Source organism: Procambarus clarkii, chromosome 67 (assembly GCF_040958095.1).
Source record: "Procambarus clarkii isolate CNS0578487 chromosome 67, FALCON_Pclarkii_2.0, whole genome shotgun sequence".
Taxonomy (NCBI): Eukaryota; Metazoa; Arthropoda; class Malacostraca; order Decapoda; family Cambaridae; genus Procambarus; species Procambarus clarkii.
In genome coordinates, this window is record NC_091216.1 from 24,106,617 (window position 1) to 24,118,133 (window position 11,517).

Consider the following 11,517-nt stretch of genomic DNA (forward strand, 5'->3'; position numbering starts at 1 on the left):
CACCAACGTGATTACCCGACCACCCGGAGCCGCACGGCCGGCTGCCAGTCACAGTGACTCCCGAGAACCAGTACCTACTTATTCTCTCACCAGCACCACACGTCGTCTCTGATAATATATTACAAAGTTAACCCTCGTGTCAACAACAACTTCGTGTCACTAAGGTTGGACGTGTTTGTTAGTCATTATATTATGTGTGTTATTGATAGCTTTCTAGTGCAAGATGTAAATATCACTTATTTAAATATTACTTATATAATAAGCCTCTGGATCCTGGGTTCAACTTCCGAGTGACAGAAATGGTTGGGCACCACCTACAGTGCCTCTGTTTACCTGGCAGCAACACAGCGAGCACAATATCCACAAGGGGTTTGGCTCGACGTAGATAAGGCGTTCAGTTTGAGTTACTATAATTATAGTTAGTTACTATTGGATATTGTGGCCGCTAAATGGGATATGGGCACAAATTAGGCCACTGTTAAGTTAATGTGGGTTGTAACCTGGGTAGATCAGAATTGCAGAATTTTTAGAACTGCCTGGGAGGTTGCTACATTGCCATTTACCAAGATTTTCCTAGGAATGTTGCTGTACTGACCACAGCACAATCAAGCATTCATATAAGTACATTAATTATTGAGCCTGCTGTCCAGCTTTTAAAGTTTCTAATTTAAATTTTTAACATTTACGTGTATTGCTCCAACTGGTCTGCCAAATAAAAGTGTCAAGCGATCAGACACAACAATGTACGAGTAAGTGTTGTATTTAAAGGAGTATACTGTATTGTCAGAATTCTCTTTAGTGTAGTAATGTATTGGGAAAACTCGCCTATTTCTGACACTTCTTCCCACTACCCAGTGGATAGAACATCAAAGAGCGACGACAGTTCAATGCAGAATCAACGTTGTCGAGCCAAGCTGAATTAAAGTTGTCGATCAAAGCCGAATTAACGTTGGCAACGTTCATTCAACATCAAAACAACGCCACTCCTGGATATCGGGATAGTAATGATCTTGTAGATGTAAAGTTAGGTTACATTCACTTGGGCTCTAGGAGACTTGAACTGCGGACCTCACGCCTGTCAGGCCGAAACTCCATCGACCGAGAGCTTTTAAGGTTAGATTAGTTTATTTTAAGAGTAAATAGTATTAAAAATTACAGGTGATACAACTATAAAGGAGATCTAGAGGTGGGTATAAATATTTTATATAAAGCCAATAATCACACGTATACAGTATAGTCTATTGGTTATACTTAGTATATTGGTGAGAACTTCACAGCCTAAACCTGTTCCGCTTAATTATGCTGTTAAATGAACAAAGGCATCAAGTGAAAGGAAACGTGCCCAACCATTTCCGTCCTGCACGGGACCCTCCATTGCGAATCGACAACGTAGGCCACTGTACAACAGGACTAATATGGCATAGTGAGGCTCCTCGAGGTATATAATTATCAATGCTCACAACACATTACTAACACTAGATTATTGCTTAATTTGTATGTTAATTTTCCTCAATAACTCTGAACCTTGTACCCAGCAGGATAGCAAAGCACAACTTACATTGACTGATACATTTATCTCTCTCCCAAACTATTAATAACCAACTGCCTGCATATCAACAATTTTATATAGATTAAAGATAAGCAGAGGTCATAACTACCTGACACTGTACACGTTCTGAAGCACTGATTCAGGGTACTATGCCACTATGGAGAAAAGGTCATAGCTTTAAACTTTGAACAAGATTTTTGCTTAGTATAAGGCTAAATGAAGAAATTTAATGGCAACAGAAAAGTTGAATTTCACAGCCAGTTGTCATATAGTTTGAATGAAAAGATTGGAGTTTATTCTCAAGAGCTTAAAAAAGTTAATAAAAATACAGAATATGAATTTGTTTCAAGTACAGTATATATTTACCTATATTAATTCCATATAAGGTTGTATTTCACTATCACTAATGTAACTTTTACAGGAGTATTTAACTTGTAATTTCTTTAACTGTATTCTTAAATAGAAAGTCTTGTCTAGTCTTATGAGTTATATTGAGTATCTGAGATACAATATATGGTGGTTATGTGAGGGTCCCGGTAATAGTAGAGTTCGTTCTCGACGCGCAATCAGTTACATCCTGGGGGAGGGGGCGGATCTCGACATAAGCCAAACATATACTATATGTATAAACTGACTACCTGTTCCCCGACACTGAATTATTACACTTTTATTATATACAGCATAGCCCTACTGTTGCAATATGGAACGTTGGATTGGTCGCGTTGCCTTGGTGACGGGAGCGAGCACAGGTATTGGGGCAGGCATCAGCAGGAGGCTTGTGGAGGCCGGCATGAAAGTTGTCGGAGCTGCACGAAATGAGGAGAGGCTTCAGGTGAGTCAATACCTTAATGTGCTGTACCTAACTTTACGTATTCAACATGGCCTTTAAATACTTAACATTTACATCTTATTTTATATTATTCAATGTACATCAGGCTGAAATTATGATCCAAAACAAGGATGTTTCCACATAGGAAATAAGAAAGGGTATAAAGGTCGTATGCTTTTTTTCAGAAGATTCATCCAAGGGACTTAAGAATTTTCTTAGTTTCTCATTTTTCTTTTAATTTAAAAATTGCCCTATATTTATTTTTGCACTGCTTACTTTGTTTCTTATACTCTTTATAAGAAAAACCTAGATACACATATATCTTACTCTATCAAGTAAAAGTAATAGTATACAGTATGTCCCTGCATATTATGTACCTAAGCCATTCAACTTTACCATTGTAATCATCTTATATCATGGTTGATATATTGAACGCATATTTTACTGTATTATACCTTGAAATAATCCTCAAATTATGCTACAATGTACGTGTTGATAACCCTCAAATTTTACTTTAATGTACCTACTAAAGTTTGTCAAATTTTCTTAGTGTACCTGATAACTTTTTTATTATTATTGCTAGAAATTACCTACTTAAAATCATCTGTTAGATTAAGGACCTGCCCGAAACGCTATGCGTGGTAATGGCTTTAAAAGATTGTTAAAACATCAAATGCTATGTACTCTCATAAACCTAATGTACCTTTTTGTGTGTGTATATGTCATTTATATAATCACTGTTATATAGGGAAGTGATACATCACTGCTCAGGCATGAATGTCATTAATGATTTTTAGGACTTGTTCCTTCGTATACTTATTTAACATTATTTATTTGCAAAATTATATTATACAAAACATATTGGAAAAAATTTAATTTAAAGGGTATGTGATAATAGGCTAGCTTATGGAAGTGGCGATAACAGGTGCAGCGTATGTAATCCAAAGATATTTTGAAATCCACATTTGACTGGCTGTGTGTAGGTCATTTCATGACAATATAGTATATATACTATTTCAGGCCCTTAAGAGAGAGCTGGCCAACAAACCCGGGTCCTTCACCCCAGTGAAATGTGATATCTCCAAAGATGATGATATTCTCAGTCTGTTTGCCACCATTAAGAAAGAATTTGGAGGTGTTGATGTGTGCATCAACAATGCTGGCATGTCTCATGGCCATTCTCTTTTGGGTTTGTATTTCCAATAACAGTACGTTTCACATTTCATATTTACACAAATTGGCCCGTCATTGTAGGGGGGGGGGGCGACTATAACAAGCGAAGTGCGTGTTCTTTTGCTTAATGTTGGTTTACTGTGGCTAGTAATAAATAATTACCTCTTAGGATTAACATAATTTTTAATGGATTAAAAAAATTAATTAACTTAAAGAAGTTTCTGATTATTTTAAGCCTATATTTTATATTTGCATATACAAATATTATCGTTTCACTGTTGTCCACAGAGGGAACAACAGAGGAGTGGCGGGAGATGCTGGATATTAATGTGGTGGGCTTGTGTCTGTGTACACGTGAAGCTGTGGCATCCATGCGTGCACGCAACGTTGACGATGGCCAAATCATTCATATCAGCAGGTCAAAATATTTTTAATACTTGAGTATTTGTAACGTGAATATAGTTCTGTAGAATTATCAAATGAGGCAATGAATATTGTAGTTTATACTGTATATATAATATATATATAACATATGCAATTGACGATCGCGAAACACTGATCATTTCTATGCGGAAAATCAACAGAGAAAGAGAAATGAGAATGGGAGATGAATGTTTCGGCCGATCAAGGCCAGTTGTCAACACCAGTCTGGCGTTGAGATAGATGTTTTGGGGTACTCACAGGGTGAATGTGCATTTTGATGGCTGTTTTCAAACAAGATAAACAAGCCTAGGTAGATAGAGTATTATTTTTCTTCTTGGTTGTAGTAGGATTCAGGGTCTAATCTGCAGGCAGGACAGTAATGGCTTGGCACATTTCCTTTCACCTGATACATCTGTTCACCTAGCAGTAAATAGGAACCCGTACAGTTAAGCAATTGTGGGTTGCCTCCTACCGATTATCAGTAGATGATCCTGGGGTACCTCGATATGCCCAAGTACAAGCTTCCTATACCCAACGATGGGAATTATATGCTGTATAGGCACAGAGCCTCTGTTAATTGTGACAAACCTTAACGTTTGCTCATAAAAATCTGTATACTGAAACCTAATTGTTTCTTCAAACACAGTATGTCGGGTCATCGTGTGACGCCACTTCCAGCAGGTCATTTCTACACTGCCACCAAGTTTGCTGTGACAGCCCTTCTTGAAGGGTTGAGGCAGGAACTCAGAGGTGCAAAGTCACACATTCGAATTGCGGTAAGAAGTTACTGAAATTGTAACTGTAGTAGAGTAATGTAATGCTTTGATGGATTTGAATGAAAAAGACTATTTGATTTGTAGTTTAGGAGAGTTTGATGTGTACAGACAATGTGTATAATTACCTATGGTCACCTAATTGTTTTTGTTTTCAGACATCACATTAGTTTGTCCCCCTATCATAAGCATCCACCATGTGTTAAAAGACCAAAATCATGTACAGTTAGGCAGGATATTCTGCCACCAATGCCACACCGAACTTACGAAACTTTCCCGTAGGGCCATTAAAAGGCTGAGTCGATTGAGAATACAGTAATGTACTCCATACAGTGTAATGTACAGTAATACAGTACTCCATCCCAGAATGACCAACATACACACATTGAGCAGTATCAGGCAGTAGCAACGCGCTACCTTATCTTTTGTGTCCATTGTTTTTAGTTTTGGATTTGTTTTTTAGTGGTTAAGCTTGAAAGTGATAAAATAACCTGAAATAATTTTTGTATGTCCATAATTATTTGTTGTTACTCTTCATTCTCTCGTGATTGTCATACAGATTAAGCCTTTGGTCAAGTTGGATTTTGTTATTAATGTGTGCCACTTGCCTTTCCCTGTCTACAAGCTGATATAGTTTAATACGTCTCTTGAAGATCTTGAGTCATGGGTGAACTAAACTCCTAATTCAAACTGTGGCAAGATGTTGCCGACCAAGTGATCCGTCATAAGTCTTGTAAACCTCGCATTATGCATATATAATGAATCATACACGACCTGCAAAATCCTGCCGTATAGCATTTATAGACTGATGGACATCCTTATAGGCCTTGAAAACCTTGTAAGGTAACGCATTCTTGGTAGTTCTAGTGGAATAACAAGGTGACTTTTCAATACGTGCTAGGTCGCTTGCCTTGCGTTATTTGGCCCACTGGTTGAGGGGTCACTGGAGTTTTCTTTACTATTGCTTTGGCAACTCCCACCTCGTCTTACCGAGGCTTATCACATTAGATTAGACTTGATATTGCGACGAGGCGACTTAATAGTGGTTCAGGGGAAATTTCCTTGATCATTAGTGTCCAAAGGACAATTAGGCAGGATGATACTCTGGCACGGACTTTAAATGGAACTTTTCAAGTATTTCTTGTAAGGTTTGCAAAGTCCTTGCACACAATTCGCCATTCTCTATGGTGCCAAAGGATTACTGGAGAATGTTCACTGCAGCTCAAGATAATTAACAAAAGATAATTCAAGAACTCTTAGCCTTTCAAAAACCTCTCCAGTTATGTTGAACCTGTTACCACTGTTCCGGATATTTGTCTCCTGTGCTTATGGTCCAGTTCATGAAGCTGCAATTTGAGTATTTAGAGACGTTTTTGTATTTCCCAAAATCTTTCTGCACTCTGCTTCATTCAAAGGTTCAGTGATGATAGTACTCTTAAGTGGATTAGAGCTTCCAGCTTGACTACAGAATTGAACTCAAGTTCTTTGTAGCGTCAGATGAAAACAACAATGTTTGTTATGCTCTGGATTCATTTGTGAGCCCTTTTGTTTATATTGTCATAGGCATCTGTAACCTGTGTGTTAGTTCAGCCTATCCTCTCCAGTTGTCACGCCACAAATTATGTACTAAATTGCCCAAACCTAACCTAACTGATGGACCCACGCACAGAAAACGTAGTCGTGTGTGAGCTGCTATGATTTATAATACACATCTTGTCCGTTGGGGATACTGATGCCAAAATTATTAGAGGGGGACAAATTGGTCAGTTGACATTAAGAGATTGTCAAGAACTATCATGAATTGATATCCTTGTTACTTTTCTTTAGTCTTTCCCACCTTGTTTTGCATCCCAGTGCTTGGCAAGTAGGGCTAAGCCCCCTGGAGATCTGTTAAACTGCTTAGGGCAGCATAAATGCTGTAGGATTTACTAGATCTTGCTTTGTCTCTTAGCAAGTCTACTGATTTCTTTTTTGGAAGATTCTTTTGTATTGGAAAATTACCTTAGGGAACAACAGAATGAGAGCTTAGAAATCTGGTTTAGAAATGCACCCAGTGTATGAAAATTGCTTTTCTGAGTGGAGCACTTAATCCCACTATTTCTGCCTCTTCTCCCCTATGCTGAGAATTGGGCTGTTCATGAAGTATATGGGACGGTATGTGGGAATGTATGAGAGGTTGTGTGTGGCTTTGAGTTTTATAAATGATCCTCACTGGTCATTCTGGGCTAGACTTTGTTTCAAATGACGTCCTAGCTCCCTAGCAAACGATTCACCATGCAAGTATAGATTAAAGTTTCTTTTGACTAAGTCGTATGGTGTCCTTCCTGTTGTTCATAATCATGTCCTTAGGGCACAAGCACTTTCTATATAACTTGAAGCCTGATTTTCCAAACAGCTGTGAACATTATAATCTTTCATGTTTATGAATTTAATAATTATTTTGTTTTAGGGCATAAGCCCTGGTTTTGTGGAAACTGAATTTGCTTCAAGAATGTTTAAGGACAAGGAAGAAGCAAAGAAAGCGTTCTCGAACTTACAGGGCCTGCAAGCAGATGATATTGCTTCCTCAGTAATTCATGTGTTGTCTGCTCCACAACATGTCCAGGTAAGCTTATTCTCTGTTCAAACATACCTGTATTCCCAACCTGTCCTCGACTCAAGTCCATTACATCCAGCGGTCGACCCCACAGACGCATTCATAATTTTGTTTGTATGCTGTTCATTCAAAACGAGAATTTTCTCAAATATAAATTAATATATTAGCATATTGTGCATATATATAGGCATAGGTTAGGTTAGGTGTTTAGGTTCTGTTGGTGATTATTTGTATTTGTAGTACGTGGGTGAAGCATTTATAGCGTTGTGGTTCCAACAAAATTTGTCAGTGAAGCACTTGTTCTGGAAGTGTTCGAACGAAATCAATTGCGAGTCGTGTGTAAACAGCTTTTCATTCATAAACGGGGGGTTTGACGGGTGCATGGAATCAAAATGGACTGAGTTGAGGACGGGTTGCATCCTGGGAAGGGTCAGTAATTCGACCTTGGGAGGACCTCGATACAAGTCTAACATGTTTATATATATATGCAATGGCTGCCTGTCCCTCGACACAATGATTTATTCTTATATTACTATAACCAAATAAGATACAATTACAGTGCCAAAATTTATACTTCATATTTCTTTACATTTTCCAGAAAACGATTTTGTTTAGTGTGAGGGTATTGAACGTGGCCTTTAAGCGCAATGCAACCACGGCAATAAAAAATTGTATTTCATATTTAGCCACTTACATGGGTGACCTACAAAGAATAGTGCTATGCTTATCATGCCCTAAACCTAAGTACAATATATAATTATATATATACACGTACACAATCAGTAGTAAATAAGATATATTCGTGATTAATTGCATTTGGACAGGCCAACATACAGTAGTTACTCATTTTTGTCTTCCCCAGATTCATGACATCCTCATCAGGCCAACAGAGCAGGTTTCCTAAGTCGTGTGAGAAAAATTGTGAGCATAACATCTACTGTATTTGTCCCAAGACTCAAGATGACTTTTTGGGAACCAGTCAAGAAGGAAAACTGCCAAATTTGCAAATTAAGATTCTTACTGTACCAGATTCATGAACTTTTATACACCACTTTGTGATCTTAAACTTGTCTGCATTGATACCTATATATTATTGTGTATGGCTTAACGCTCATCTTGTATAAGAGGTGGACAAATCTGTTGGTGGAATATTTAAAGTTTTCTTTATTCCGAATTAAAATAAAAAACATACTGACTGTTAAGATAATAAAAGTAATTTGAAGCTTATTAAATTGTCAGATATAATTTGATTGAATTAGTATTGAATTTATGAACCCATAAAAGTGGTCTTTGCACAATAATCAATTTCTTTATGAACGTGTCGAGTTAAAATTATGTGCATACAATTTTTTTATATAGCTATTATTATGTCATAGCTGCAAGGTGCATACCACTTCCGTATTACATTAATAAACCGTTCATTTAAGATGCTTTAAATATTTTCATTTAACATTAGCAGGTTACGTAAAAGGAATTTTATTTTCCAGAACAAAACCCGAATTAAAATAAAAATTGATCTTAATGCTATTACGGGATTAACTCGAATATAATACATTGCCCAACGACTGTAAAAATAACAAAATATCTCATTGTTATACACTTGCATGTATTTTTCTCAAGATTTGTGATGCAGATCATTCCTAATTTAGAAATTTGAGAACTACATGTAATCAACTTAAATGATTTAGAAGAGACTTCTCCAAAATGAGACGGTGTCAGTTTAATTGTCCTGTTTATAATTGAATGCTGGTAAAAATTTATCATGTATACAGTGTAAGTAATTATCAAAAGAAGGCACCAAGCCGGGACGGCTATCTCGTCCTAGAAGTCAGGACATTCAACAAGGATATGCACGACCGTAGAGGGACAATGCAGTTTGGACAATAAGAAGCTGGGCGGCGCTAGATTAAGTGCCCGGGAGTTAAATGTGTATTACCAATACGAAACCTTACCAGAGCAGTTTCCCCATCGCGGGTTACGGTGGTAGAAGGCTATGGGGTGACACTACCCCTAAGAGCACGCAGTTTGTTACCAGTAACAGAACATCAATGACCCTGCCAATGAGTAAGGATTGAGGAATGAACATTTGGGTAGTAGTAGTAATAAGGGAGGGATACTTATCCCATCTCACCTTTACGGGAGATGGGATAAGTGCGGATAGCCTCCTTAGCCACAGCGTCCATACGCTTATTTGACACATCAATATGGCTGGGAACCCAGCAAAAATCTACTGTATTAAATCTGCTATAGATAAGAAACGACCAATGTTGAATTTCGACTACCATAGGATGTACTGGATTAAAGGACTCCAGAGCCACGAGGGCACTGCGAACTACAACAACAAAGGAGGATTGACAATGAGAAAGCAGTTGACGAAGGGCATACAAAATAACATTTTTTTTATTAACACATTTAGGTACATCTGCATTTGTGCAGCTACCCTAGACTATATGAGGGGGGATTAAAGTTCTGCCGTGAAGATGTCATTCTCCGGAGGCAGGCGACACATATAGGTGTGATCAGGGAAAAACAACAGAGTAGCCTACACCGTCTGCATACTTACACCCATCGGTGAAGGCTGAAATGGAGCGGGAGTGTGAAGAAAAGTGTTCAAGGAAAAAGCGTTTCAGAACTGTAGACGGGTGAAAAGCTGTAGTCACGTGGGTCAAGGTTTTACAAAACTTAGGAAGGAGGACCTTCCACGAAGGCAAGAACGGACCGACACGAGGAGAAACATTGGTAAAGCTAACAGAGAGAGAACCTTGCAAGCAAGACAACCGTATGGAGAGGGGAAGGTGAAGGGAAACAGGGACCACAGGAAGGACAGGGACCACAGGAAGGATAAAGTTCAAAGTATGATATAAGCGAGAGTGAGGGTGTTGTAAGCACCGCACCAGGTATCAAAGACAATAGCGATCACGGCGATCCCGTAGACAGGTCACCAGTTTCAACATACAGGCTTAGGGTAGTAGTCAAACGAAAGGCACCTGAGCTGAGGCTTAACCCAGTATGGTGCAGAGCATCAAGACGGCGAAGAGTAGGAGAGGCAGACGAGTAAGCAGGAGAGCGATAAGCGAGTTTAGACAGTACGAGAGAGGAATGTAATGAGAGGAGCATGCGTCTATCAGCTCCCCAAGAAGTAAGGGATAAGACCTTAAGTACGTTCAGGGCCTTAGAGCATTCTACTCGGCGGTAAGAGATAAGGGGTTCAAATTAATCCGAAAAGCTTAGCAGAATCTTTGTACAAAAGATGGATGACCAAGAGCAACAAGGGAGAACGAACGACTTGCTTCCGAGTAAAAGTCATAGCACAAGTTTTAGTTGTAGATAACATGAAGCCATGATTGGTGGCCCAAGACGACACGATCAATCGCAAGTTAAAGCCACTGTTGAAGGGGAGGCGAATCATCACCTCGACAGCAAAGGGTAAGATCGTCGACAGAGAGAGCTGAGAAGATGCCAGAAGGGAGGAAAGAAGACATTGAGGAATAACAAGGAAAAGAGTAGTGCTCAGAACACTACCTTGGGGTACACCTTCGTATTGCCGGAAAGAGGCAGAAAGTGGTACCAAGTCTCACTCTAAAGGAACGACTAGAGAGGAAGTTTTGTAGGAAGAGTGGGAGGAGGCCACGAAGGCCAAAAGAACGGAGTTGGGACAGAATATGGTATCTCCAAGTAGTGTAGTGTGTTTTCCAGGTCAAAAAGGACAGCAACAACAGAGGTCTTCAGAGCAAAAGCAGTACGAATATACACCTCCAAGTTCACCAAGACATCAGTCGGTGCTGCGGCATTTGTGAAAGGTATACAGTGTAAACTTGTTAAGACTGGACTCGCTGGGACCAGATCGATCCCATACTTTTTTGTGTACTGTTCTGTCAAGGGTTTTAGTTTATTTTCTATTCAATACAAAATGTGTGGGTGTTTTATTACAAATAATGTATTCTATCAGTTGCTTTTTACAACAAAGTCTATATAATTTGAGCACCTCAGCATTTTTTCTATAAATCTTTGCCACCAGAACTTCGTTTTATGGCAATGAACTAAAGAGTGCCAATAAACAAACCGTTTACGTCTAGAAGTAGGTCATCCATCAGAACAAATGACAGGTGTGCCACTTCATCTGGACTTCTGCATCCAGGCACGAGACTTCACTGATGAATACATACAACTGCAC

General features: G+C 38.8%; 1 protein-coding gene across 1 annotated transcript; it reads left to right on the plus strand.

The window, feature by feature from the left end:
* On the plus strand, positions 1–9,051 carry LOC123767673 (dehydrogenase/reductase SDR family member 11). The gene is made up of 7 exons (XM_045757537.2): positions 1–164; positions 2,230–2,381; positions 3,399–3,567; positions 3,840–3,969; positions 4,621–4,750; positions 7,197–7,352; positions 8,206–9,051. The coding sequence occupies exons 2-7, from the start codon at positions 2,250–2,252 to the stop codon at positions 8,245–8,247; spliced, it is 759 nt and encodes a 252-aa protein (XP_045613493.1). The 5' UTR covers positions 1–164; positions 2,230–2,249; the 3' UTR covers positions 8,248–9,051.
* The last annotated feature ends 2,466 nt before the right edge of the window (positions 9,052–11,517 follow it).